This window comes from Aspergillus brasiliensis (assembly GCF_001889945.1).
Source record: "Aspergillus brasiliensis CBS 101740 unplaced genomic scaffold ASPBRscaffold_7, whole genome shotgun sequence".
NCBI lineage: Eukaryota > Fungi > Ascomycota > Eurotiomycetes > Eurotiales > Aspergillaceae > Aspergillus > Aspergillus brasiliensis.
Genome location: NW_027137448.1, coordinates 1,509,201 through 1,536,540, shown reverse-complemented (window position 1 = coordinate 1,536,540; position 27,340 = coordinate 1,509,201). Strand labels below are relative to the sequence as shown.

Genomic DNA, 27,340 nt, shown 5'->3' with positions numbered 1-27,340 from the left:
CTACCTTTATCATCACTGCGCCCGTGATCCAACTTGGCGTTCAACGGGGATGTCTCATTTGTGGGCTTGAATCTTTGACGCATTTAGCATATAACGGGACTTTGGGTATCAAAATTTCACCGGGAAAGGGGGGACTTTAAAAATGGTTCTCGGGGCACAGTGGTATTGATGTGACATGACGGAAACATCTTCTCTTCTTCTTTTTTTCTATGTGATCACTTTATATCTCGAATCTGTTTCTTTGGCGATACAAAACTTGGAGTCCTGGACGGATGATCTTTGGCGGGGCGGCTGATCGTGAGTTTGGGTTTGCATTAATGGCCTACTTGATATTTTCCTCTTTGTGTCTCTCTTCTTTTCTCTAACCTCATTCACCCCCTCAAGCATTATACGGCGATGGTGATTCGGCCAGCCTACCAACCTACCTGTTTTTTTTTTTTTTTTCCTGTCTTGGAATATGTCAATGTTAGAACATCTTTCAACCTAGCTGCGTGCTGGGTATATGTATATACCTAGGTAGAACTAAGAAAGTACTAAAATACCATCTATGGACGGATATAGACATCCATCTACCTGCTCCTTATATCTTACAACAATATGAAAAGCATAGTTGTACGTAGTAAGTGAAGTAACTCTAAACCCTCTCATTCACTAAATGAAGTAAATAGTACATACATACAGTCAGTTACACTGCCTGCCCACTAAACGCCAGAGCAATGCATAGCCAAAACCCACAGAGTCTAGGTCGTAACTTTTCCAAGGGAAAGGGGGGCATTATGAAAAGAAAAATACCAGCCACAAACAACAACAGTAACATCGAAAGGTAACGAAGAAAGTGACAGTCAAAGCTGACTAGCTCCATCCCATAAAAGCACGTGATGATAGTGACGTGCTACATGGATGGATTTAATCAGATACCCCTTTAAACAAGGACAAGGAACAGAGACACCTCTGTTTGGAAGTTGAGTGGGTGATATGGTAAGAACGGTGGTAAAGCAAGCAAATCAAGGACACACTCCAACTCCCGAATCATAGACCCCGATCAATCAATACATACACTACGTGCGCCCCACGCGCACTAGGCAAAGGGGTCCTCTTCCACGACACCAGCGGCTTCCTTGGCCAGTCGTAAGTCCTTGGGTCCAAGGCCAAGGTTCTTGAAGTAAGGACCAAAGGAAGACAAAAGGTCCTTGAGGGATGCCTTCATCGTATCCAGGACGAGGTCTACGTCGGGGACACGGCGAGCCGCGGCTTGCGCTTCCGGGTTGCTGGATGGGGGGAAGTTGACATCTGTCCAGTGAGCATCGAGGCCGCCGTTGATGAAGGGTTCGAGGGTCGTGATGGTATCTGTTAGGAGGCGTACAACGGTAGCTACGTCGACTTGGACCTTGCCGTATTGGTCCTCGGCGAGACTCTTGATGAGGAGGCAGGTAAGGGATTCGGTTGCGTTGATGACGGAGCAGAGGTTGGCGTGGGGTGTGCCGAGAACAATGCCGGAGAGGCGACGAGCGTAGGTTTGACGGAAGAGTCGGCCTAGTGGGGAGCGGAGGAGCTGAGCGAGGAAAGGGTGCAGGTTCTCGGGCTTGCTGGTGGATGGCGCGGTGAGCAACTTAAGCTCCTGGGAGGAACTGAGCAGCTTCTGCTTGCGTTCGGGGCTCAGCATGGCGGAGGAGGCGCGATCCAAGACATCGCGGGCCCTGGCGCGTGCGGTAGGCGTCCAGTCTGGGGAGTTGCCATAGGCTCTGGCGGTGGTGGTTAAGGCTTCGCCGAATTTCTCTTGGCGAGTTGTTGCCTTGGGAGACGGAGCAAAGATGTTGTCCGCCTTAGGGGGGTCCGTCAGCCGTGGCAGGGAGTGAAGGACGGGCTCGGATTGCTGGACTGGTGTAGGCGTAGGGCCGGATGATGGGTTCTTAGCCTCGCTGATGCGAGTGGTGACTCCCTTAATCACATCTGTGGCGGCTTGCAGGATTTGCGACCAAGCTGCCCCCTCCTCACGATCGATGTCGTTGAAGATGGCTTTCCGGCGGTCAGGGAATCTCTGGCTGATAAAGTACAGCTCCCAAAATGCAAAGGCGCGAACGGTTTCCTTCTTTGCTTTTAGTCCGTTCAGCAAGCTGCCATTAGGGTCCTTGGCTTCGGCCGTCAAGGGCTGGCCTCGCTTGAGTGGCTCTTTGCTGAGAAACACGGAGAAGAAGAGGTTGGCTGTTTGCCAGCAGAGAACCAGGAGGCCTCCTGAGATCAAAGTTCGAATGATAACTCCGAGGATTGGTGGGATAATACCGGGAGGGTCCGCGGCTGATCTCGGGAAATCCCAGAATAGCTTTGCAAAGTACAGTGTGATGCTCCATGCCGAGCGGCGGAGGACGAAGGCGTATGCGAAAGGGCAAATAATCGCAACCAAAACACTCCGTTTCAGTCCATCCTTCATAAGCTGCGGCAACGCTGACTGGATGCGTTTCGAGATCGATTGCTCCTGCCGGCTATCTTCATTAGCGGAGCCAGCGACCCTCCTGGCAACGGGAAGAGGAACGCGATCGTAGTCGTAGTAGAGATGTACCACTGACTGCGCGACTGCCAGGAGAAAGTGGTAGGTATAAAGGTAGATCGCTCTTTCGTTTAAGCTTGCTCGTTCGTGAGGTCTGGGTTTACTAGTTAGGCGGATTCGAGAGATCGCTTGAGCTCCTCGTCGCAGGGGACATACCTAGCTCTGTTCACCCATTCCAAATGTGCGCTGGTTGGAGAAGACCATCTGTAGATTTCACTGAACCACCAGGCGGAGAACAAGTACCAGCCGAAAGTCTGTACAGCGTCAAGGGGAACGAGGTATTTGAAGGTGCTAAGTGGGGAGGAGGTTGTCCTGGCGCCGATGTGCATCTGGCCAACACGGAGGACGAAGACGACGAGACTGCAGAGGAAGAGAAGGACTGTGCGAATTCCACACCCTCCAATGGGGAACCAGGCCCATAAGACTATCGAGGTATCACTGCTGGTTAGCGATCACAGCTCGTCAAATGCCGCCCGGTGTTGGTGAAAACTTACAGGACGATTTGTCTCCAATAGCGAATGCCACTACATAGCAAACCAAAAGCGCTAGTGCCGACGCATGAACGAACCGTCTGTGCAGCGCAGAGGTCAAGATGCGCCGATACGGGCGAGGCTGTGCTGCAGCCATGGTGCAAGGTAGAAGAGGGACTGTGAGATCTCTAGCGAGAGAAGAGATAGGACAATTTCACTGCATGATCATATGGCAAAGCGAATTTAGTTATCCGGTCAGCCTGTCAGAACAGAAAGCTCCAAGGTGGGCAAGTGGAGCTTCGAAGAGGACTGTCGGCGTCGGATGCGACAATAAAGTGAAGCTTTTTGGGCAAAGCATCAAAACACGCACCAGCCACAAACGCCATGTCATGTGACACCCCACCAGCCATCGATGGCGTCAAGGTGAGTGGCAGCCTGCGAATCATGGCATCTACGCAGCCAGGCAACCGTCGACACCTGACAGCGATAACGTACTACTACTTTAGCAGGGAGTTGCATCGGCCGAATGATCCCACCTCCACCCATCCACTGTCGCATCTCATTCCGCCATGTCTTTTGATCGCTTGAACTCTCTAGAGTCGCAGCCCACAACTTTCCGTCGCTCCGACGATCCCCAGTATCGCGATGACCCCGAATTCGATCGCTTGACCGAGGGTCTTTCCAACCAACTGTTTACCCTGACCTCCAACATCACTCGGTTGTCCGATCAGGTGGCCCTACTTGGAACGAGGCGAGACACTGAGCGTGTGCGCGAGAGAGTCCACAAGCTCCTGGAGGATACTCGGGCGGGATTCAGGGATGTCGCAGAAGGGATCAAGAAGGTCCAAACATGGGAGGATGTCAGTGTATGTTATGTTATTTCCAAATACATCCCTCCACTGCGCTGCGACCGGACAAGCAGTACTAATGTATTTCTCACCAGCCTTCCCAAAAATGGACTCAGCAGAAGCTATCGTCCGAACTTAAGTCTACTCTAGAAGAGTTCCAGACTGTTCAGCGTCGTGCCTTGGAGAAGCAACGAGCGTCCGCTGCGGCAGCTCGGACTGCCGTAGACGAAGCGGAGCCTGGTTCTGGGGGTGATCATCGGCAGCAGCAACAGCAAGATCAACTGTTGGAGGAACAGCCTCGCCTTGCGAACCAGGATGAAGTGGACTTCCAGGAGGCCCTCATTATCGAGCGCGAGGCTGAGATCCGCAACATTGAGCAGAGCGTTGGCGAACTCAATGAGTTGTTCCGGGACGTGGCTCACATTGTTCATGAGCAAGGTGGTCAGCTCGACATTATCAGCGAGAATGTCGAACGAGTCGGCGATGACACCCGTGGAGCAAACGTCGAGCTCCGTAGCGCCAGCCGATACCAGAAGAATGCGCGCAACAAGGCTTGCTGTCTGCTTGTCATCCTTGCTGTTATCCTTACCATCATCGTCTTGGCGGCAACCCTGGGATAGAATTGAGCGTTGATTCTGTGTTCTCGCTTCCACACCCCGCAACCACGACACCGGATGTCGCACATCATGACTGTCCTCTAACTTGATGATATCCTCTCGATGTACGTTTACGCATGTGTTTGTGCTTTTTCGTTACTGCAGGCGGCTTGTTGTGTTCAATTACGTCGTTCGTTATGAGATCTCAGGCGCATACGGAGCGAGGATGTCTTATTTACATTTGCCCTTTCTATCTTTCCATGCTCTATATCATACATAGCTTCTCTTATACACGAATTGTACACTGCGTTGATTACCCAAGACCATTCCCAAAACTCCGTATTTCGCCTTTGATGCTGCGCAAGAAGAAACACACTGGGGAGCTTTATAGTCCCATGAATTTGCTGAATCTCATCCGGCAGCCCTCCACTGTGTTCAATTTTGGCCGAACATCCAGGTAGAAGCTAAGCTTGCCGGGCCCGGCGTTGGCAGCCAGGCCGGGGGCATTATTGGCACCCGAAGACTTTCCTTGGTAGAAGTCGATGACATATTCGATCCTCTCACCACCACACCTCTCTACAACCCAGTCATGCCGATCGAAGGGGAGCTGGTAGCCCATCAGGTTGTTTATACGAGCGCGGGGGCTCAGGAACTGCGGATCAACACCCAGACCGCGGAAGGCATACAGCTTTGGGCCTCCACACTTCTTACTCCCGGGGTCCGACATGGGAGCACGGCTTTCCCATTGCAATATCTGCTGCCAGGCGCGCTCATTGACGGCATTGTGGATAGGAATGATGGATGCGACAGTCGTCGCCAATTCGGAGGCGGAGGTTGTGGAACTAGGCGTGTTGCCCTTGCGCAGAAGAGCTTCGAAGAATTGCCGTTCTGACGGATAGATCCAGTTTCCAGTGTTCGGGTCATGACCTGTTTCGGCTTCTGCGTTGGATGGGGTGCCATGCGATGCGGCCGTGGCAGCGTAGGGTGAGGCGGGCGCAGAAGACTCGGCATTCGACTGCTGGGAGGTAGTATCAACGGCTCGCGGTATGCTGCTCACTTCACGGTCGGTTGACAGAGGCCTCTGGAGTTTGCCTTTTGATTGCTGTCCATCTTCGGAGGGTAGAGGGTGAGGAGGTGCAGCGCCGCCGGATGCTTGGTGCTGCTGCAACCAGGCCTCGCGGGTTTTGTGATCAACAGGGCATACACCAGCCGCAGACGGCTCAGGTGACGGGGTACTTGCACCGGCACCCATTTTGCTAGGCAAGACGGACAAACAGAAACAAAACTTGGAGCAAAAGGAATGGATAGGGTAATGAGGTTTGATTGCAAATCAATTGGATCGAGCGGAAAGGCGGACAAATTCTGGCCGCTCACCGCCTCGGGGATCGGACAACAAAAACCCCAAACTTTCCCAACAAGGAAATCCCCCGCCTTTTCGTCGCCCGTCTTCAGCTTCGCCCCTGAACGTTGTTCTCTATCTTTTGTCCCCTTTTTCTCCGTCTTCAAGTCATCAATTCACTTTTGCTTGGTTCAATTAGATCCACAATGGCTGCTTCCGCTGACAGTCAGGTCTTCCGGGCCACTACCACCGCCCCCGTCAACATCGCCGTCATCAAGTATGCTTCCCCTCTACACTCACCGATAGTACATGCCCTTGGTGGATTCTAATCAACGCTGAATAGGTACTGGGGCAAGCGCGATGCTGTTCTCAACCTCCCTACGAATTCTTCCCTCTCCGTCACCCTTTCGCAGCGTTCCCTCCGCACTCTCACCACCGCTTCCTGCGCTCCTTTCTACCCCGCCAAGGACGAGCTCACCCTGAACGGCAAGCCCCAAGACATCCAATCCTCCAAGCGTACACTTGCTTGTCTGGCCAGCCTGCGCGCTCACCGTCGCGAGCTCGAGGATGCCAACTCCTCGTTGCCCAAGTTGTCCACCTTCCCTCTCCGCATTGTCTCCGAGAACAACTTCCCCACCGCCGCCGGTCTCGCCAGCTCGGCCGCCGGGTTTGCGGCCCTCGTTCGTGCCGTGGCAGACCTCTACCAGCTGCCTCAGTCGCCCCGTGACCTGAGCCGCATCGCTCGTCAGGGCTCTGGCTCCGCCTGCCGCTCGCTGATGGGTGGTTATGTCGCCTGGCGCGCTGGATCTCTGGAGGATGGAAGCGACAGTCTGGCAGAGGAGGTTGCCCCGCAGTCTCACTGGCCTGAAATGCGTGCCATCATTCTGGTTGTCAGTGCCGCAAAGAAGGATGTCCCCAGCACTGAGGGTATGCAGACGACCGTCGCTACCTCGAACCTCTTTGCTACCCGGGCGAACACTGTTGTCCCAGAGCGGATGGCTGCCATCGAGACCGCTATCCAGAACCGCGATTTCCCCGCCTTCGCAGAGATCACCATGCGCGACTCCAACGGCTTCCACGCCACTTGCTTGGACTCCTGGCCTCCGATCTTCTACATGAACGACGTCTCTCGTGCTGCCGTCAGACTTGTCCATGACATCAACCGCGCAGTCGGCCGGACCGTCTGCGCGTACACCTTTGATGCAGGCCCGAACGCTGTTATCTACTACCTTGAGAAGGATACCGAGCTTGTTGCCGGCACCGTCAAGGCTATCCTTGGTGAGAAATCGGAGGGCTGGGAAGGTCCGTTCTACACGGCTCTGAAGGACGTTACAACCCCCGGCGTGTCCCTGGATGAGGTGGACCCCCGCACTGTGGAGTCGCTCAAGGATGGCGTGAGCCGTGTGATCCTGACTGGTGTTGGCGAGGGCCCTATCTCGGTTGACCAGCACCTTGTCAGTGAGAAGGGCGATATCCTTTCTGCTTAGACGCTTCATCTCATTCTGGGAGGCTTGATACACCAGCAACTGAACGAACCGAGGGTCCTCGCACACCAGACGCCCTTGAGATAAGATACCCATATGCTTTGCACCTGTTGCACACTTCCCAGGCTATTAGCCCTTCTAGCATTGCCGATGATAGAAGGTCTTCTTCCCTCTATATAATATAGACATCCTTTCGGGCCACTTCAACATATCTCTCTCAATACTCATTTAATAATATAAACCCCAGATACATGACGGATTCCATCAATTTTCAGATCTATGTATGACTTTTATAAAGTAAAACTAAAACAACTGAATAAATGCAAAAATGACCCTTAGGAGAGCTTCTCAGTTGAGCAAAGCCGACAACTTCATCTCCTTAACCGCCGGAACCTCCCTCCCCTTCCCAACATTCGCCGTGGCCGTAACACTATCCCAGAACACACTCTGACCCCCAGTAGCATGGGGCACCCCGTCCTCCCCAAATCCAGCTCCAACTCCATTCTCCGCCTCCCCAGCATCACCACCAGCACCCCCTTCTCCATCCTGTCCACCCACCGCCTCAGCAACCAAAGCCCCAAACACCTCCTCGCGACTCTCCGCACATAACTTCAACACCTCACTCATCGCCTTCTCCACCGCCACAGCCCGCTCCCTCATCCCCCTCCGCAACAACGCATCAACCAACGCCTCCACCTCACTCACCGTCGAATTCGCCCTCTCCAACAACCGTCTCACACTATTCACAAGATACTCTTCCTCATACACCGTGCCCTTCTTACCGCGCGCACGCTTCCGCTCCTCCTTTCTTCGCGTCTTGGACGTATGCCGCGACGAGCTCGTCTTCCCTGTCTTCCCCGTGTTTCCTGTATACCGCGTGAACATGGACCGGCCCGCCAACGTCGAAGCGTCAGTAGGCGCCAGCGACACATTGTCGGGGATATCCATCCCGGCGGCGCCGTCGCCCAAGGTAGGGTCACCGCCGAAGTAGGCCAGTGGGTCGGTGGCGCGGCGGACGCGCAGCTCGCGGATCCGGGGCACCTGGGCGTTGAGTTGCGAGCGGAAGTCTGCAAGGAGGTCGGTCATGCTGCCCATTGAGTCGGCGAGGCCGGTGTCCACTATCTCGGGGATGAGAGAGGCCTGGTTGTGCAGCGTGAGGAGGCGGGTTGCTTCGGAGAATTTGGAGGCCCGGCAGAGGAGGCGCGAAGCGGCCGGGATGTCGCGCAGGTGGTCGGCGTGAATGGTTGCTGCGGAGATGTAGTCTTTGGTTTCTTCGATTAGGGTGCTTGCGAGAGCGGTGGCGTGTGTGGTTAGCTCGGTCGAGGTGAGCGGCACGAGCATCGCGCAGTAGAGGGACTCGCGCCACAGGTGGGCGAGATGGTAGCTCTTGTAGGCGTCTGTGTAGAGTTGGAGGGATTCGTAGGCTGATTTGGTGGTGGTAGTGGTGGTTAGTTTAGTTAATGTTGGGGGAAAGAGGAAATTGGTTACGTACCGATGCCTGCTTCCTTGTACTTGGACCGGTCGAAGAGGTAGTCGGCGTAGAGATGGGTCATCTCGCGCAGTTGCTCGGCCTGGTATTTGTAGAGGTCGATGGCGTCCTTGTATAGGACGTGCTTGATTGTGTAGGCGCGGAGTTCATCGTGGGCGTTCAGAGTGTGCAGGTGCTTGATGGCCTTGGATGTCCGGCCGAGGTAATTGTCGATCTCGAAGTAACGGCGAAGTTCGGGCTGCTGCTGCAGCTTGCGCAGGAATGGTAGGTACTCGCGGGGATCCTGGGGCGGTTGGTTAGTATGTGTGAGTGAGGTTTGAATTAAGGACGCTTGCTCACCCGTTGGGCCTGCTGGGCGACGAGCAGGGTGAGCTCGAGGTCGTAGAGTCCCAGTGCGTTATCATACAACTGGTTAGCATCCGTCAAGAAGCACATATGCTCAATTGCGTCGTCCACCTGTTCGGGCGATTGTTCTGCAGGGAAGGTAAGTGCTGCGTAATTAATTTGGGAGTATGGAGTACGGACCTCTCAAGCGCGCAACCAGTTGCAGACCGGACTCCAGATCCGGTGGTGACTTGCAGACATGCGCAGTGATCAGGTTGTGCAGGTTAGTGTCAATACGCTTCTCCAAGGTAGACAAAAAGGCGTCGCAGATTCGGTTGACTTTGCTACCCTTGCTTGGTGCTGTAGCAACAATGCCAGTCGGTGCGCTGTCTGCCTTTGGCGCTTTCAGGGTGTCTTTGTAGAGAGTCTGGGAAACATCCTCCTCACTGAAAAGTAATCAGCCAGCATTCTTGGAAGGGTAAGATGACTTGCATACCTAAGACGGGAGATGAACTCGTCGATGAAATCAATCTTCTTCACCTGGTCCACAAACAATTGGATGTTCTCCATGAATTGCTCCGGAGCATAGTCGTGGATGATGTTCATATCCACCATCTGACTACGGCAGGTCAAGAACGCAGCCCGGTAGTTTTTACGGTCAATAAAGTTTCTGATACCGGCCAAGACGAGAGCTCTGGGATAGATGGTTTCGAGGTTTCCACGAGGCATCTGCAGGATGACGGCAAATGTTGTGGGCATCACTGTCACTAGACGACCGCCACGTTCAATGCTTCTGCATCGTTCATCCGTCTCGGGGGTGTCCGGAGGAATGTCCATCTCTATAAACTTGGATTAGCTGATGTAAATAGGCTGGTAGATTGTCGATATTCCTTACCTTCCACTGTAGTCAAGTGCACAAATTTGATCAGGTGAAGGGAAGTTGTAAATAGAATATGGGCCTGGGTGACAAGGAAGGAAGTGCAGTTCTTCGCAAGGAGACGCTTATTGGCATACAGGGCCCCGGACCTTGTCATGGACACCAGAACGTGCTTCATAAAGTTAGCTACGAACAAATTCTGACATCTGAGAAGATCTTACCTCATCATCAGAGACCCGCGCCGCCTTGGCCCAGTAGGTATCAACTGTTGGACTTTCAAGCCAGGGCAGGATCTGGAACTCCTCGGAGGAAGGCATGGAGACATAGGAGTAAGTGACCGGCTGGTTAGGTGCCTTAACGTGAGAAAACCACAAGGCTTCGTGTCCAAGGGAGGTGAACATTGACAGAATTTGCTCCGAATCCGCTGCTTGATGAGCAACTTGAGTTGAACGCGTCTCTAGAGCAGTTCGTTCAATCTGAGTGTTGTTCGGGCCATTGTCCTTGAGGATGTAAACTTCATGCTCGTTTACAAAGGCAATCTGCCGAGGTCGGCTATCAGGTGCATCTGACAACGGATAGCTCGACTCAAGGATGGGCGACGGAACCGGTCTCGTCTTGAGAGACCAAAGAAAGATGGAAAACCGATCCTTCATAAGAACAGCCATCCGCGTTCCCGACTTGCTGAATGCCACATCAACAATGTTCGAGTCTAGTGTCAGCTCATTGTGAGCCATAGGAGGAGGAACTCCCGCCAGCCTCAAAGGAGTCAATTTGAGGATTTCTTTCACCCGTCAGAATACATCCCATCATACATTAATGGTGAGTGACTTACTTCCGTCGATGACAGCAACAGCACCAACATCATCCGGGCTTGTGGTAGATCCTTGAGATACATCGAAGACAAAGTCCACATCCAACATCGACCCTGAAAGCATTAGCAAGATGGCCATAGAAGATAGTTGCAACTTGTTAATTACCCGAAGCCCCAGCAATGAATCGCAGTGCCTTCTCTTGATGCCATTTCAAAGAGAACGGATACGGATATTCGGCGTTCACTCCGATTGGAATCTCCTGCTTGAGGTAGTAGTGGTAGTTCCCGGTTGTCCAGAACTGGATCCTGTCGTGGAACTGAACCGCAAGCACTGTTGAGTCGACGTTCCAGCTCAGGTGAATATTCGAAGCCCATGTCGACCGTTCTTCCTCCGTGAGGCGGAGAGTGAATTCCCCATGGCGCAAGCCGTTCCTTTCGAAGAAGACCACGTCGATTCTGTCTTCGCGACGCTGGATACTGGCGATAAGATTGCCAGAGGGCCTCCAGCTGAGGGCACCTTCCAGGCCATCCACGGGCTCACTGACACTGTCAAGGGTTCCCTCTCTCGAGTAAACCCGGATCGCACGTCTAACGCCCGCCTCGATGCTGTTCACGGCGACATAAGCACCATCACCACGCCAGCTAATGGTCGTCTTTCCATCATCGCTAGCACTCAACTTGCCCTCGTCCACCTTCTCGGGAACAGTAGGGTCACGAAGAGCTTTGGCGCGTTTACCCTGGAACTGGGTCTCGCGCTTTCCCCAGCCCACAGAGACATGCTGGGAGGCGCGGAGGTCCTCCTGCGTGAAAGTGATTTCGGCAACATTTTCGAATTCTCTCGTCATGTAAAGGAAAGTATTGGCTCTTGTAGTCAAGGCTAGGAGCTCCTCATCCGGGGACCATGCAGCAGCCGTGATCCCAACATCAACAGTACCCACAATCTCAATCTTGTCCTCGCCGGGAAGGGGTTCTTCGCGAACAATGACAATGTCACCTCCTTCCAGCACCAGACAGGCTGTGAGATTGTCAGCGAAGTAGTGCAGCGAGAGTACCCGGTCGCATTCCAGGTCTGGTAGCGGGCATGGCGCATCCCAGGATGCGATAATTTCAAATGCATCCGCGCCTACGGGATCCGAAAAATAGGCATCATGACGCTTTCTGCGAAGCTCTATGACTGACTGGGACGCAGAAGGTCCAAATGTGCAAACGACAGCATCCGAAGCTGTATCCCAAGCTGTTGCTGTCAAAGGAAGCTCATTCTGGAGCTGCACCTCGGCGAGGCGCACGGTTTTGAGGTTGCGCATCTTTGGAAGAGTAGTGTTCTACCCCGCCGCCATGAATCGACGGAAGCTTCACTGGGCGAAAAGAATGAACGTGGAAAAGGAAACTGCAAAAATAATTTCTAGAGTAAATATACTCTCATAGGGTTATTTATTTAATTTTGCAAGCGTAGGTTTAATTATCCTTCAGGCGCGTCGCCAACGGAATTGCGAACAATATCATATCAGAAGCCGAGCCAAAGATTTTAATTTTCCTACTGACAAAAAATCGACCAATGACTTCATTCATATTCTAATAAGGCATCAAACAACCACCACCACACCGCGCTTCCTCCCCCAACTACAGATGTTTTTGGTGTGAATTTCACACCGGGAATTTCCTGAATCAGAGCATAATAAATTCTCTAGCTTTATACACAATTTCCGAGCGCTTCCAACGTAGGATACATTTTCGACCAACTGCCAATGCCCAACAATGCCGTTGCATGTGGAAATACAGCACAAGAGAGCGTTTAGCGGGTCTTGTAGGTCTGCCAGACTGTAGTGATAGACATGTTAGAGAAACGAACGTGGATTGCCGCAAGACGAATGGTAACATACCAGCAATGGCGAAGGGGGCACCGAAACCGGTAACTAAAGTAAGCAAGTCAGCCAGACGTCCGATTCGCAACGATCACAGCGACCAATTGGGCCACATACCCATGAAAGCCCAGTATCTCCAGAAGAAGTACTTGGTCAGGGGGTTGAAGGGAATGTTGGAGCGAGGGCCCTCGGCGTAGTGGTAAGGGCTACCGAGCTGAGCGCGGGTGGTGGAAAAGCCACGACGGGCAACGAAGGAGGTGGCCATTCTGGCGCGGAGGGCGGTAGCAGCGTACATCTTGAGCTGAGTTAGAGGCAATTGACTGGATAAAATATGAAAAGCAAAGGGTTTCACCCACTTTGAATGAGGCAAGAAGCACGACGGTCGAGACAATCCTACTGATATCAACGGGCGGAGGTGCGAGCAAGTCGAGTGGAACGATACTCCCGGCTGCTCCCCGGCCGTCCGCTCACGTGATGCTCTGTTCCGAACGGCAAGTTTCGCCGGCAGCCATTCACCGCCTTGGGAGGTCTGGGCCAATCATACGCCGATTTCCTTCACGGGTTCATTGAAATTTCTCGGTGCGATCGCTCTTCTGTGAGACGGTGCAGAACGTCAACCACCGTCCAGGCCAGTGTGCGTTCCCGCGTCCTTTGTGGCAGGCTGTCGACAATGGATGAGCTTTTCGACGTCTTCGAGGACCAGCCCCAGGCCGTTAGACCTGCGGATGGAGCTCCCAAACGCGCGAAGAAAGATAAGAGCAAGAAGCGACAGGTCAATGGAGACGTGAAGGAGGACGGTGCTGCTACGGAAACCCCTGAGGATGTTGAGATCACGGATGCGCCTGTCGTCGAAGAAGAAGATGAATCGAAGGAGGACGAAGAAAGCCCCGCCGCCGCCGACAGCAATCAACAACCGGATGCGAAACGCCCACGCCTTGAGAAGGAATCGGAGCCTGTGGTAGCGGATTCGTTCGAGACGGAGCAGGAGCGTGAAGTCGCGGGATCGGCAGGCCTTCAGGGTGTCAACGATTCTACCTCTGTCAGGCTGTCCCACCAGGTGCGGCATCAGGTCGCCATTCCGCCAAAGTACCCATATGTGCCCATTTCCGAACACAAGCCGCCAGAGACCCCCGCAAGAGTGTGGCCATTCACTTTGGATCCTTTCCAGCAGGTCGCCATCGCATCGATTCAGAGAGAAGAAAGTGTTTTGGTTTCAGCCCATACTAGTGCCGGAAAGACCGTGGTCGCCGAGTATGCCATTGCGCAGTGTTTGAAGAACAATCAGAGAGTTATCTATACGAGTCCGATCAAGGCGTTGAGTAACCAGAAATACCGAGAGTTCGCCGAGGAATTTGGAGATGCGGGCTTGATGACTGGTGATGTTACCATCAATCCGACAGCTACTTGCCTTGTCATGACAACTGAGATTTTGCGGTCCATGCTGTACCGGGGTTCTGAAATTATGCGCGAAGTTGCCTGGGTCATTTTCGATGAAATCCACTATATGCGTGACGCGAGTATGTCTAACCGATCTGGGACTTGTTTACTGATTACTGACCTACGCTATAGTCAGAGGTGTTGTCTGGGAGGAAACCATTATCTTGCTGCCCGACAAGGTTCGATATGTATTCTTGTCTGCCACCATCCCCAACGCTATGCAATTCGCCGAATGGGTAACAAAAATGCACAATCAACCCTGCCATGTCGTTTATACCGATTTCCGGCCGACGCCATTACAACACTACTTCTTCCCCAATGGATCAGAAGGTATGCATCTTGTTGTGGATGAGAAGGGCATATTCCGCGAAGAGAATTTCCAGAAAGCCATGGGCAGCATCGCCGACAAGAGGGGCGACGACCCATCGGACCCAATGGCCAAGCGGAAAGGAAAGGGCAAGGACAAGAGATTGAACAAGGGTGGCACTCAAGAGAAGAGCGACATCTTCAAGATTGTCAAGATGGTCATGCTCAAGAACTTGAACCCCGTTATTGTGTTCAGTTTCAGCAAGCGCGAATGTGAGAGCTGTGCTCTGCAGATGAAGAACTTGGCCTTCAACGACGATTCCGAGAAGGAGATGGTTCAGAAGGTCTTTGACAGCGCGATCGAAATGCTGTCCGAAGAGGACAGGGGGTTGCCCCAAATTCAGAATCTCTTGCCTCTTCTTCGCAGGGGTATTGGTGTCCATCACTCTGGTCTGCTGCCCATTCTCAAGGAGACGATCGAGATTCTTTTCCAGGAAGGTTTGATCAAGGTACTTTTCGCCACTGAAACATTCTCTATTGGTCTTAACATGCCTGCGAGAACTGTCGTATTCACAAGCGTCCGGAAATTTGACGGCTTCAGCCAGCGTTGGGTTACGCCTTCAGAGTTTATTCAAATGTCGGGCCGTGCTGGTCGAAGAGGCCTTGATGATCGCGGTATCGTGATCATGATGGTTGGTGAGGAGATGGATCCCGCCGTGGCGAAGGAAATCGTCCGAGGTGAACAGGATCGGCTCAATTCGGCCTTCCATCTGGGTTACAACATGATTCTTAACCTCATGCGTGTGGAAGGCATCTCACCCGAGTTTATGCTGGAGAAATGTTTCTACCAATTCCAGAACACCGCCGGTGTCGCAGAGCTTGAGAAACGTGCGTCCTTATACCCTGCGAATCAAATGCTACTTGCTAACTTGACTCTAGAACTTACGGAAATGGAAGAGAAGCGTGTCAATCTCAACATTCCCGATGAAGGGACCATCCGCGAGTACTACGATCTGCGCAAGCAGCTCCGCAAATTCGGCGATGATGTGCAGGCAGTGATGAGCCATCCCGAGCATTGCCTGTCATACATGACGCCCGGTCGTTTGGTCCAAATCAAGCATAAGGACCTTGAATTCGGATGGGGCATCGTTGTCAATTGGAAGCACCGGAAGCCACCGAAGAATGCGAACGAAGAGTACAACGATCATCAAAAGCATGTAGTGGATGTGCTCCTCAACATTGCCGACGGAGATTCCGTGGGCACCAAATCGTTCGAGGATTTACCAGCTGGCGTCAGACCACCCAAGGAGGGTGAAAAGTCTCGCATGGAGGTCGTGCCAGTTGTTCTCAGCTGCATTCAGAGCATTGCGCATGTTTGCCTCCGTCTTCCCAAGGATCTGAAGCCAAATGACACACGGAACAACTTGAAGAACACCCTGGAGGAAGTGAAGAAACGCTTCCCTGATGGCATTGCCACTCTTGATCCTATCGAGAACATGGGTATCAAGGATGACGAGTTCAAAAAGACACTCAGGGTAAGGATCCGAACATTCATTTACCAAATAATGAGATTGTTGGCTAATCCGCGTCGTAGAAAATTGAGGTTCTGGAGTCCCGTCTCCTCTCTAACCCCCTGCACGAGTCGCCACGGTTACCAGAATTGTACGATCAGTACTCCGAGAAGGTGGATCTGGGAAATAAGATCAAGGAAACCAAGAAGAAGATCTCGGACGCCATGGCGATTATGCAACTCGAAGAATTGAAATGCCGTAAGCGCGTACTTCGTCGATTCGGATTCATCAACGAGGCCGAAGTTGTACAACTGAAGGCGCGCGTTGCCTGTGAGATCAGCACAGGTGACGAGTTGATGCTTAGTGAACTTCTCTTCAACGGTTTCTTCAATAATCTTACGCCAGAGCAAGTGGCAGCTGCCCTGAGCGTCTTCGTCTTTGAAGAGAAGACCAAGGAGACCCCTGCTCTGACACGGGAAGACCTCGCGAAGCCCCTCAGAGAGATCCAAGCGCAGGCTCGGATCGTCGCCAAGGTCTCCCAGGAGTCCAAGTTGGCGGTCAACGAGGAGGAATACGTGCAAGGTTTCCACTGGGAGCTGATGGAGGTCATCTTCGAATGGGCGAACGGCAAGTCTTTTGCTGACATCTGGTAAGTTTTGATATCCACCATTCGCGGCCGTTTTTCTTTTCCGTGGTAGTATTAGATTGCTGACTGGTCCCTTTTCTTCCCTAATGCAGCAAAATGACCGATGTCTACGAAGGCAGTCTGATTCGCGTCTTCCGCCGATTGGAAGAGTGTCTCCGACAGATGGCGCAGGCAGCCAAGGTCATGGGAAGCGAAGAATTGGAGGGTAAATTCGAGACAGCCTTGACCAAGGTGCGCAGGGACATTGTCGCCGCCCAGTCCTTGTATCTCTAAGGTACCGCTACCTATTATCAGTAGTTCTTGTATCTATCTATCTTCCTTGGGTCAGTATTGTCCTCCTCATTATCATCACCTTCACTTCTGTTGTAAAGGATGGTTTGCGCGGTATATCTGGGTGGTCGCATTTGTCTGGCGTCAGGCTTCCCAAAAGGATTTGGCTTCTTGTTTCATCATTCTATCATCTGTAAATGAGATATCTCGTTCCCGTTCCATCATCCTTCTGTCCACTTCGTCTTACATGAGCTCATCAGATGTATACAATATTCCTAAACACATCGAGAAACAAGAGTTTCAGTTAGGCTTCATACTACTTTATCATTAACTCTACAGTTACAATGCCCCTTCTATTCTATCTGAACTACCCAGTACCCGTACCACATAGTGTCACCTCCTATTTAAAATAACCCATTCAAACGCAACGACATTCCCAACACTCGGCTCTGCTGCTCCATGCATATATGTGAGGAGTGCGGTGTTCAGGCAGCCCAAGAAACCCTCAGACTCAAGACACATTCGGTTCATTTGAAAAGCGAACGAACGGTAATCTTACCTTCAGTCTGTATTTGTCGTACGAACGACTAGGAGATATGAGTTTAAAGATTGAATACTACAGTGTGTATATTATAGTGTAAGTATGATTTCTTTGTGCTTGGATGATGGTTGCTGACGATTGGCAATGGTGGACGTTAGATCGGTTTTGTTTAAGATAAGGGTTGCTGATTGGAGGATTTACTCGGTCTTCTATGTGTGGTAGGAAGGATTAGTATGTGCGCAGTCTACTGTGCGCGTTGTGTGGAGGACAGACACTTTTCTTTTCCTTGTAGTTTTTGTAGAATTGGCTACGCTAATGTATGGGGTCTGTTTTGTTCATTCCATGTAGGAAGGATATGTTGAGGATCCTGGGCACTAAATGACATATTCCTACAGATGGTTGACGATGTGTCAGGTCATTCGGAGCCAGGGATCTATACTTTCGGTGTCGTCGTTTGCAGCAGTAAGCCATAGGGGTGCTCTTGGACCTGCTACAACCTCCCACGGTCTCAGATGGTTGGACGATAACCCTAGACCAATAGTTCCAGACACGAGCAACTGTCAGACCTGTCTATTGCCTACCTGTCAACCAAGTGGCTTGAGGATGGTTCAATGAGGATGTCTAGAATACGACTAGGTTACCGCGACGCTGTGTTCAACGGGTGATGTTTCAGATGATGGCATCCTCACAGCTGGATGCCTCGAATGAGGCGTTTTTTGTGGAAGTGACTATAGGAACTTTCATGTCCTAGGACTGTAAGCCCGCCCCGGGACCTTGTGGGTTCAGTACATGAGATCGTAGTCGGACTGATCCCTTAGCCAGGCGTTAGTTAAGTCAGTTCCATTGACGTAGAGCCATATATGAAGACTAAGGAGGCAGCAGAATTGGATCCGAGCAGTGTACTGTATGATAAGCTCCAGTTCCGGGTAGCTGGACAACTTTGGTTCCATGTTCCACTAAAGCAAGACCCCAGGGCTCGTTTTCTGCAAGGTTGACCAGGTTACAGTTTGAGGATCATTCCTGCTCTGGGGTAATATGTGCAGATGAATGCCAATCCGGGGTGGCAGAGATTTGAGACTGCAGACATAGTCACAACAGCGTCACAGGGTTAGCATGTAACCTTTTCAGAAGCACAGCATGTTGAAAGGATATTGCGGGCTGGTGAGGAATAATGAAATGATGGTAGGTAGCATCAGGGGATATTGCTAAATGGTTGGTCCCGTATCCCAAGACGGCCACGCGGTGGAACAGCCCGGTTGACTGTTTCAGTCTTTGACAAGATGCTCCGTTTATCGGACGGTTTTAGAGTTGACGCTTGATGAGTTGGGGTCATGCGGACCTTGGGGATCTGTAAGTGGTGCAGGGCCAGGTTGATGCAGCAGCCGCAGAGCCTGGGATAATAGCGTTTTTGCCACAAATCAGGAGGAAGGATGAGGGTAGTATTCCAGGTGGAAATGGGTGGATCACATTGAGCAAGTGGGTAAAGGAGAAGAGCCGTCACAGACTTTCAAGTCAAGAGTCATGGATCCGCGGTAAATGCATCTCAGGCCCGCGTTGCCTCCCGCAACCCGCCGTCCACCGCTTCTCGCTCGTCTTTCTCGCTTTCCCCACCACTTCTGAAAGTCTCCCCTTCATCCTCCATCCTGCACTCCGTCTTTCCCTTGCTTGTTCTCTTTCCTTATCCTTTCCCCCTTTGATATTTTCCCTCGTGCTCCTGGCTGACCTTTGGTCCCTCATCTCTGCTTTCTCCCCGTCACTACCAACTACCTCCTCTTCCTCCCCTCCTCTCCCTTTGCCATCCAGCTGTTTGTGGTCATCATGAACAGCTTGGTGGCTACACCACCTGTGCCTCCTCATCACTTTTACGAATATTCCCGTCCTTCCCCTTCTCGTCCAAGTAAGTCTTCTCCTGTCGTCCCCCAGTGCATCCTATGATGATTCCCTTTGTTGTGTGACCTTCGATGACTGACTGATATCAGTGTCTACCCCGATTCACACTCCCAACAACCGCAAACGGAAAGCCGATGATGAGAATGATCACGATGGTCGAATGTCAGCATCACCTACCAACTCTCCCGCCCTAACCCCGAGGACCCTCCCAGTCAACCGAAACATCAAGCGTGCTCGTCCAAATGTCAGTGGACGGCCTCTCGCTCTGCCCCGACTGCTGGAGACTCTGGACACAGACGCTCTTCGGGGCATCCTTCGGACCATGTGTGAACGTCATCCGGGCTTGGTTGATGAAGTGGTCCATACAGCACCTCGACCTAGTGTGGCATCTGCCCTCCAAGTCCTTCGACATTACGAATCTGCCCTTCAGTCGTCGTTCCCGCTCGGTGGCAACTCCGAATCAGATTATGCATACAATCGTGTTCGACAACCACTGGGGAATCTTCTAGATGCTTTGAGCGACTTCACTCCACACTTCCTACCGCCTCACGAGACACAGTCGTCTGTTTCTTTGAGTTACCTGGATGGTGCGACCGACATAATTCACGCATTGCCCCGGTGGAGTACACCACAGAACAACCTCGAGCGGGACTCCGCATACGATGAGATCTGCAAGGCATGGATTCTGGTGATCCGGGAAGCAGCTAAGCGTGGTGGTGGAATTCAGTTACAGTACGGTGGTTGGGATCAGAAGTTGGCGAAACACAATCACAACTCGGGCGGTAAACTGCAGGCAGCCGTTAACGAGCTTGGTTCCAGTTTGGGATGGATGCACAGACCGGATGCCCAAGGTTATGGAAGCCCAGGCGGCAATGACCTTGGCTCCATCAGGGAGCAACTCCTGTCGGGCACATACGGTCTCGGTACCCCCGTCAAGGTTGGGCCATGGTAAATCCGGTCAGCCATCGACAACCGCAATCCGCCTTTATCCTTATTATCAACCATCACATCAAATTCGCGACACTCTTACCTGCCCTCCAAATCTTCAGGGCTACTGTCCGAATCCTCGACCGTGCACGTCCACGTATGATACGATCACGACTACCTACTGCATGAACTAGAGTTGAGGGTCAGCTTGGCGTTTACTGTGTGCAAGCAAACATATTCTTCTCGTTTTATTTTCTATTTTCCCCCTTTATATCATCTCCCTGGACGCCCAACCCATGATTTCTAGATTGTCAGATCAAGGCCCAGGTTCCTTCTTTTTGCTTCAACATTGCACCATGATCCTGCACTGTCACAGCTGAGCATGGTACACTCTTTCATTCCTCGACGTTCTCTTTTCATCATTTCCTTTCACTTCATGTGTTTCTCTTCTGTCTCGGCGATATATACTCGAACCGCCGTGGAAACAAAAAACCGCTTCATTCTTTCAGTCTAGCAGCATTTTCCTTGTCTTTGCCCTATCTTGTATACCCTTTACTATTTCCCCTTAATATCACTGGTGTCAGGTATATTCTTCTTCGGGTTTTGGGAGGCCTCTTTTTCATTTGGTGGGACGGGTTACACTACATGTCAGTAAAGCATAAGAACAAAAGGGAGCATCATTGTCCAGATAGTCACAATACCACGAGAACCAACCTCCCGAGCCATCTCATCTCGGGTCATCAACCAACTGATACTCTCGCTACATCCTTGTGCTTTGATCATTTATTCCTCCTGACGTTTCGTGAACAAGAGACCCAGCTCGCACTGCAGAAATCTACCCTGCCGGACCAGCAACCCCGTAAAAACATCATTACATCATACGTAGCATACATCTCTCCTCAAACTAGGCCCTGCCCTCAGTATGCAACTAGTATTCCATCTTAACAATTCGTACTCTACAACTTGGCTACCATCCAACTACTAGTAATGAAACATCGTCACGTAATCCATCGTATGCCACATCAACCCAAGCAACTTATCTCCAGCAAACCTCCACCGCAACCATTTCATCACATAACTTACTACTCAGTAGCAATTTTCAGTCCGATCATCCAGACACCGTGGACAACTCAACCTCCTGGGAAATAGTACACTGCTATTAACCAGTCAATTCGCCAGGATACTAATCACGAAGTTGACTAATTGGCCATGTCAGCATGGGGGTCATACGTATGCACTTACGTGTCCGCGGTTACCTGTGCAGAATAAGAACAAAACAGGATTTGAAGCGGACTCAGCATCTAACCCATGCTTTATGCTCACATAAGTACTCAGTTACTCATAATTGGTAGTCAACTAACTAGCTTGCTTATGCTTACTAGTACAGGTACTATTTGGAAAATGAATGCTATTGGCTAGGCTGATCATATATATACCTTGCTATTAGTAGCATTACTATTGTCGTGGAGAAGAGAGAAAAGGTGCGAAAAGACACGTCCAGGGTTTTGATATACGATAAAACATGTAAGTGAGGAGATTAGCCCTGTTATATTCTGTGTTCTCCTTCCGTTCATAACAATGCATGTCTCACAACCCTGAACAACCATCCGGCGTCTTCCCACCCGCCGCGTGCTCCAGGTTTCTCTTCGCTTATGGAAGCGATATCTGACTCTGTTGCTATGGATATATTATCTGCTTCTTGGGAGGGGGTGTTTTCGTGCATCAGAGATTGAGGGTCGTGGTCGATGGCTTCGACTGCTGCTCCTCCTGGTGGACCGGCGGTGGTTGTTGCTGTTGTTGCTGCTGTAGAGAGTGGCCAGTCGTCGACACCGAACAAGATCCATTCTACCATTCTGTCGATCCAGCTGCCTAGTCCGAAGCCTCGTTCACGGGTAAGACGCTGAAATTCTTGTTCGTCTATTTCGTCTTCGGGGGCGAGGAGCGAGTCGGAGGTGCTTGTGAAGCTGAGGTTGTCTTCTTGATCTTCTTCGTCTTCTTCTTCTTCGTCGGCTATGTTTGCCATCTCGGCGCGGATGCGCTCGTCGACGAAGTCAGGGAGCAGGTGACGGGATTGCTCTACTTCGAGGGGTGTGTGAAGGCCACTGCTGCTGGTTGTGGTGGGGATTTCTCGTCTACTGGAAAAACGGGTCACGTCGAGGCTGGTCATGGCCAGGTCTGGTCTGCTGGATCGGCGACTTGTTGGGCGTGAGCGGGAGGCTCGACGAGAGTAGGCAGCAGGTGTGGATATACCGGACTGAGAACGGCGGGTGCTGCTTCGTGAGGTCCATGGCTGTTGTTGCTGTTGGCTGTCTAGGTCCATTTGATGACTGTCTGAGACGAGGCTGGTTGAGCTTTGGCGTTTCACGAGCCAGCTTTGACCCTTTTCTTCGCGAGTCGAGGATGCGAGGGCAATGCCTGCGCGGAGCATCCATTCTGTATCTGGGTTGTGGTGGTTGGCGGCGTCGGGGTGACGCCGGGACAAGCGTGTTCGGCTTCCGCGGACTTCTTCATTCTGCTGGTGATGGAGTGGACTGGCCAGGCTCCGGGACTGTAAATTGGTGTCGCTGGAATGGATGCGAGTGGAGCTCTTGCTTCGGGAATGGCGACGAACGCGGGACCCGCTACGGGAGTGAGAGTGGGATAGGACGCCTGGGGTTCCGGGGACGGAGAAACTAGAGAGATAAGAGGTCCTGGTTGCGCTGGGGGTGCCGGTGCTTTCATGGCGAGGAGAGAAGTAGTCGGGGGCATCGGCGTCGTCGTCGATGGGAAATCGAGGGTTTAGTGGAGATAGAGATACATGATGTAAAGTTGGATATGAACGGCGTGATCGAAACCCACTTTGAGATTGTGAAGACTGATGTTGATGGGGAAGTTAGTGAGTGGGTGTGGGTTGAGGGTGGATCTGGGGGCAAGGGACACTCACATCCATGAGGGCGTTAGGACCACACGGTCACCGAATGGTCTTTTGCGAAGAAGTATTAGAGACAAATGAGGTAGGAAGCTTGTTGAGAATGGAGAGAGGGCGCAATGGGCTATTAAACCCAGCAGATGGTGATGATCGTCGGGGTTGGAGGAGGAGATCGAACCACCTTCGGCTGGAGCTCGAAGGGCGCCCGTGCACGAAATGGCATGTGAAAATGCGGGCAATCATTCGAAGACCTCCGGATGGCTGACAAGCAGCGTTTTTGATGGTCTTGAAGTGAATGATATCTTGCTCACAGGTTAACTAATAATAAGCTTAACTGAGGTTAAGTCTGGTTGGATGAAAAGGGCGTTAACGTTAGTGTCTGGTCGACAAGTATGTATGAGCTACCCCATTCAATTACTACTATCCGACTAGTTGCTGCTATCCGTTAGTCGTTATCGTCGCAGCCACACTTCCACATTATTGACTACTGTATATAGCACCGCACTACTCCAGCTTATGCAGTCTTTTTAAAATTATGTTTGGCCGTGAGATCTCCACTCTGATGGTAGTCTATCTGTCACGGAATCCACGTTGATTAAATAGGTGTATTTATCCACACCTACCAGGCTGCCGGTGACAGTATATTTATAGCGATGCGGAGTGGTACTACTGGGCCGCTCTCAGTTGAGACCAAGTTAATTGGGCTGCCTGGATCATCCCAGCATCATCCAGAAAATCTCCGAGTAGGGCAGCAACAAGATCTGGGGCTTACTGATTCTAGCAGATTATCGAATCACTTGATGATTCCGTAAGAGTCTGCCTCACCTTGAATTCTTGTTGAAGCAATGATAGTACTATCCCCACACCGCCCGGACCAGCCTTCCTTACGTTGACGATCAGCCGGACTGGGCTGGACTGGCCAGGATGCTCTCCACGTACCCAATCAACCTGCCAGTCAAGTTGTCACTGCTTCAACTCATTCCCTCAGCCCATCATTGCTCCTCTCTTGCCTTCCCGCAGCTTATTTATTTCCTTCGACACCCCCCTCCCTTTGCCAAGCACTCATTCTCATACAACTTGCCCAACTCGTGTTCCTGTCTCTAGTTCCTCTCAGGAGTGTGCCATCCTGTCATCCCCAACCCTCATCGTTCTCCCCGCTCCCTAGCGCCAGCCACCATGGCTGAGGAGGCAAGCAGGCCTTTGCTAGAGCAAGAGCCTCGGCCGATTTCGCCTCATCGCTCCCCAACATCCATTGGCAAAGCTTCCCATCACCCAGATTCGGAGCCTGGTCCGTATGACCTGTCTTCTGAATCCACCCCTCTCCTCGTCCGTCACGATGACGATTTACTGGGATACGGCGGGACCGGTTCCAGGAGGCCGTCGTCTGTCCGACCTCAAAGTCTTGCCTCCGATGGGACACTCAAGAAACGACGGGGAAGTATAAGATGGCCGATATTCTGTGTTCTCCTTACAGTGGCTGCTGTAGTCGCGATTCTCATCTTCGCCTTCATCGCCCCAGCTGCCGTCAGAGAATACGCCAAGGAGGCGGTGGTCTTCAAGCCCACCAAGGTCTCAATTGAATCAGCTACTGCAGATGGCCTTCAGGCCCGGATACAAGGGGACGTGATGCTCGATGCGCGGCGCGTACACAAGAAACCGGTGCGGGACATTGGTCGTTTCGTCACTTGGATCGGAAGGGAGGCCGAATCCGGCCAGTCAGAAGTCGAACTATATCTCCCAGAGTATGGGAACGTTCTTCTAGGCACGGCAAACCTGCCATCCGTCAAAGTAAACATTCAGAACGGTCATGTAAACCATGTCAATTTCCTGGCAGACATTGTGCCTGGAGACTTTGAGGGAATTCACAACGTGGCATTGGATTGGTTGAATGGAAAGCTCGAGAAATTGACAGTCAGAGGAACAGCAACACTTGATATCAGGTCGGGCTTCCTCAGCCTGGGCCATCAGTTCCTCTCCGACTCCCTCACTATTGAAGGTTGGTCTCACATTATTCCTATTCATCGTATAAGTTCTTAACTCGGATTTAGAGGGCGATTTTCCTTCTTTGCCCGCTGTCAACATCACCAATTTCAACGTTCACGATGCGGAAGACCCCGGACAACAAGGCGCAATGGCGATTGATGCCTCAGTCGCTGCTCAGTTTGATTCACCGTTCGCAGTGAACATTCCTCCGCTAGGGTTCGAAGTACTAGTCCCGAACTGTTATCCAGGTGATGCACCGATTCGGGTAGCTGCTGCTACGACTCGGGGATTTCCCATTACTCCTGGCCAGCCAACATCAGTCGACGTCGCCGGCATGATCCAAGGACTCTCGGAAGACCTGACCAGGGTTTGTCCAGGGATGAAGAGTTCCCCGCTGGATTTCCTGGTCAAGAGCTATATTCATGGAGATGGAACCACTGTCTATGTCCGTGGAGCGGATCCACCGTCCCTGGCTACTCCGGGATGGGTTGTAGATATCCTCAAAAGCGTGACAGTGCCGCTGAGTTTCACTGGACATGCCCTTGACAATCTCGTCAGAAACTTCACAATGTCGGATGTGCATTTCACCTTGCCAGATCCCTTTGCGGAACCCGATTCTCCAGAATCACAGCCGACGGTGTCTGCATTGGTGAAGGTGCTGATAGGGCTGCCGAAAGAACTGGGCCTTCAGTTGGACGTTCCCAGGGTCCGGGCTACTGCTGACGTGTATTACGGTGGCAATAAGCTCGGAATCCTGAACTTGAAGAAATGGCAAGCCGCCAACTCGACTCTGCTCGACGATGTTGATGGTTCTCCAGCGTTGTACGTCGACTTTGGAATTAAGAAAGCGCCGCTTGAAGTGACAGATGAAGATGTCTTGACTGATGTTCTTCAAGACTTGATTTTCCAAGGGAAACGGGTCAAGCTTGATGTCGCTGCCAGTGTAGATGCAGAAGTCACCACGGGGTTGGGCACCTTTGCTGTTCGTGAGATACCAGCACAGGGTGAAATTGTGGTTAAGCGTAAGTTCTGTCTAGCTAACACCTTGGCCTATCGACTGACTTCCCGTAGCCCCTTACGGTGGCTCTTTGGACGAATTAAGCCCGCATATCGCATCGGTAGAACTGGGAACCACCACTGCCTCATCTCTTCTTGTGAAAACCCGGGTCAATGTGACCAATCCCTCGCCTTACTCAGCATCAGTGCCATCGGTCGATTTCCTGCTGCTCTTCAATGATTCTAAAGTCGGGCATATGACTGCGAAGGATCTTGCCATTACCCCGGGCGCCAATGATGGCCTCCCCGTGGACCTCACATGGAGCCCACTTGTTTTAGATGGGGAGACTGGCGTCACGGCTGGCCGGGAGCTGCTCTCCAGGTATATTTCAGGTGAGCTCCAGATAGCCCTTTCTCACTTCCGATTCTCTAACCAACGTCGTAGGTTACAACACCACTGTTACAATACGGACACATGAAGGAACCATCCCGGGGCTACCCAAACTTGGGAAGGCGCTGTCGAAACTAGGGCTCGAGGTGCAGATTCCTCGGGTACCCGTGCCTCATGCCCCCGGTACCGGGGACGACCCCGACGATGGCTCGAAGGGGTTCATTCAAGGAGCTACGGTATTATCTACTTTCATAGATATCGTCTCGGAACATGACATATAAACCATCACACATTATTATTCTCAGAATCATAACCATAACGAGGCATTTATTCATCCAAGGAGCGCGCGCTCCGTTCAAGACAAGAGGAAGACTAACTTGCGTGAGTGCTGCTAGATGCACCTCTGGTCATCGACGGCCGAGTTCACACTATCCTCACCATTCCCCAACACCACCATTGACATCACTTCGGTATACGCGCAGGCATTTTACGAAGGCGACGAGGAAGTCGGCACTATCGACTACCGGCTGCCGTTTGCCGTGCCGCCGGGTATCTCCGTCACACCCCGACTGCCTGTAGACTTGAATCTCGGTGGCATTGGCTATGACGCGCTGAAGAAAGCGCTGGGAGGCACTCTTGGATTAGATGCCGTGGCGAAGGTTGGCGTTCAGATTCAACACTATCGGGATATAGTGTTTTATCATGGAAAGGGGATCAAGGCGCGAGTCAAACTTTAGGAGTTCCATTTTCATTATTTCTTTCCTTTTTGGCTATTGATTAGTTCATGCGTTCAAAAGCGGGCTTGAATCGTTTTTTATCCAACCTGACTTGGCGTTAGGAATAGAACAGGCGTTTTGACGTTGGGGTAATCAGGCAGTTCCTTAGTCTC

General features: G+C 51.8%; 11 protein-coding genes across 11 annotated transcripts; 5 read left to right on the top strand and 6 right to left on the bottom strand.

Annotated features, from left to right (window-relative positions):
* Positions 1–617: 617 nt before the first annotated feature.
* On the bottom strand, positions 618–970 carry ASPBRDRAFT_610207 (uncharacterized protein). Its single transcript, XM_067628277.1, has one exon. It carries the CDS (start codon positions 860–862, stop codon positions 686–688), a length of 177 nt encoding a protein of 58 aa, XP_067478610.1. The 5' UTR covers positions 863–970; the 3' UTR covers positions 618–685.
* A 108-nt stretch (positions 971–1,078) lies between these two features.
* On the bottom strand, positions 1,079–3,172 carry ASPBRDRAFT_196871 (nucleoporin NDC1; the record flags this gene model as incomplete). Its single annotated transcript, XM_067621035.1, has 3 exons — positions 1,079–2,639; positions 2,702–2,969; positions 3,040–3,172. 3 exons carry the CDS (start codon positions 3,170–3,172, stop codon positions 1,079–1,081), a joined length of 1,962 nt encoding a protein of 653 aa, XP_067478609.1.
* Positions 3,173–3,399: 227 nt separating this feature from the next.
* Positions 3,400–4,483, top strand: ASPBRDRAFT_31068 (SNAP receptor PEP12; the record flags this gene model as incomplete). The annotated part of the gene is made up of 3 exons (XM_067622859.1): positions 3,400–3,438; positions 3,621–3,881; positions 3,959–4,483. 3 exons carry the CDS (start codon positions 3,400–3,402, stop codon positions 4,481–4,483), a joined length of 825 nt encoding a protein of 274 aa, XP_067478608.1.
* Positions 4,484–4,844: 361 nt separating this feature from the next.
* On the bottom strand, positions 4,845–5,711 carry ASPBRDRAFT_127263 (cytochrome c1 heme lyase CYT2; the record flags this gene model as incomplete). Its single annotated transcript, XM_067617956.1, has 1 exon — positions 4,845–5,711. One exon carries the CDS (start codon positions 5,709–5,711, stop codon positions 4,845–4,847), a length of 867 nt encoding a protein of 288 aa, XP_067478607.1.
* A 293-nt stretch (positions 5,712–6,004) lies between these two features.
* mvd1 (diphosphomevalonate decarboxylase MVD1) lies at positions 6,005–7,285 on the top strand (the record flags this gene model as incomplete). The annotated part of the gene is made up of 2 exons (XM_067617914.1): positions 6,005–6,075; positions 6,142–7,285. 2 exons carry the CDS (start codon positions 6,005–6,007, stop codon positions 7,283–7,285), a joined length of 1,215 nt encoding a protein of 404 aa, XP_067478606.1.
* A 345-nt stretch (positions 7,286–7,630) lies between these two features.
* On the bottom strand, positions 7,631–12,087 carry ASPBRDRAFT_196867 (Elongator subunit IKI3; the record flags this gene model as incomplete). Its single annotated transcript, XM_067621034.1, has 9 exons — positions 7,631–8,706; positions 8,775–9,054; positions 9,111–9,244; positions 9,297–9,541; positions 9,592–9,934; positions 9,991–10,144; positions 10,194–10,753; positions 10,805–10,897; positions 10,950–12,087. 9 exons carry the CDS (start codon positions 12,085–12,087, stop codon positions 7,631–7,633), a joined length of 4,023 nt encoding a protein of 1,340 aa, XP_067478605.1.
* A 180-nt stretch (positions 12,088–12,267) lies between these two features.
* Positions 12,268–13,148, bottom strand: ASPBRDRAFT_610154 (cytochrome c oxidase VIIc family protein). The gene is made up of 3 exons (XM_067628276.1): positions 13,002–13,148; positions 12,763–12,940; positions 12,268–12,696 (listed from the first exon to the last, which is right to left on the bottom strand). Exons 2-3 carry the CDS (start codon positions 12,938–12,940, stop codon positions 12,449–12,451), a joined length of 426 nt encoding a protein of 141 aa, XP_067478604.1. The 5' UTR covers positions 13,002–13,148; the 3' UTR covers positions 12,268–12,448.
* Positions 13,149–13,230: 82 nt separating this feature from the next.
* Positions 13,231–17,164, top strand: ASPBRDRAFT_44280 (ATP-dependent RNA helicase MTR4). The gene is made up of 5 exons (XM_067625164.1): positions 13,231–14,162; positions 14,215–15,276; positions 15,328–15,923; positions 15,983–16,548; positions 16,638–17,164. Exons 1-5 carry the CDS (start codon positions 13,316–13,318, stop codon positions 16,816–16,818), a joined length of 3,252 nt encoding a protein of 1,083 aa, XP_067478603.1. The 5' UTR covers positions 13,231–13,315; the 3' UTR covers positions 16,819–17,164.
* A 2,010-nt stretch (positions 17,165–19,174) lies between these two features.
* ASPBRDRAFT_31063 (cut8/STS1 family protein) lies at positions 19,175–20,198 on the top strand (the record flags this gene model as incomplete). The annotated part of the gene is made up of 2 exons (XM_067622858.1): positions 19,175–19,253; positions 19,336–20,198. The coding sequence occupies 2 exons, from the start codon at positions 19,175–19,177 to the stop codon at positions 20,196–20,198; spliced, it is 942 nt and encodes a 313-aa protein (XP_067478602.1).
* A 1,366-nt stretch (positions 20,199–21,564) lies between these two features.
* ASPBRDRAFT_44278 (DUF3984 domain-containing protein) lies at positions 21,565–23,234 on the bottom strand. The gene is made up of 2 exons (XM_067625163.1): positions 23,097–23,234; positions 21,565–23,027 (listed from the first exon to the last, which is right to left on the bottom strand). The coding sequence occupies exons 1-2, from the start codon at positions 23,100–23,102 to the stop codon at positions 21,744–21,746; spliced, it is 1,290 nt and encodes a 429-aa protein (XP_067478601.1). The 5' UTR covers positions 23,103–23,234; the 3' UTR covers positions 21,565–21,743.
* A 1,023-nt stretch (positions 23,235–24,257) lies between these two features.
* On the top strand, positions 24,258–27,188 carry ASPBRDRAFT_127266 (uncharacterized protein; the record flags this gene model as incomplete). Its single annotated transcript, XM_067617957.1, has 5 exons — positions 24,258–25,077; positions 25,130–26,086; positions 26,136–26,453; positions 26,506–26,687; positions 26,847–27,188. The coding sequence occupies 5 exons, from the start codon at positions 24,258–24,260 to the stop codon at positions 27,186–27,188; spliced, it is 2,619 nt and encodes an 872-aa protein (XP_067478600.1).
* Positions 27,189–27,340: the final 152 nt, after the last annotated feature.

Coding starts and splice junctions, on each gene's coding strand:
- ASPBRDRAFT_610207 (XM_067628277.1), bottom strand. CDS start 862: ATGGAGCTAGTCAGCTTTGACTGTCACTTTCTTCGTTACCTTTCGATG.
- ASPBRDRAFT_610154 (XM_067628276.1), bottom strand. CDS start 12,940: ATGTACGCTGCTACCGCCCTCCGCGCCAGAATGGCCACCTCCTTCGTT. Junction 12,697..12,762: donor GAGATACTGGGCTTTCATGG/GTATGTGGCCCA, acceptor TGCTTACTTTAG/TTACCGGTTTCGGTGCCCCC.
- ASPBRDRAFT_44280 (XM_067625164.1), top strand. CDS start 13,316: ATGGATGAGCTTTTCGACGTCTTCGAGGACCAGCCCCAGGCCGTTAGA. Junction 15,277..15,327: donor TGTCGCAGAGCTTGAGAAAC/GTGCGTCCTTAT, acceptor ACTTGACTCTAG/AACTTACGGAAATGGAAGAG. Junction 16,549..16,637: donor AAGTCTTTTGCTGACATCTG/GTAAGTTTTGAT, acceptor TCCCTAATGCAG/CAAAATGACCGATGTCTACG.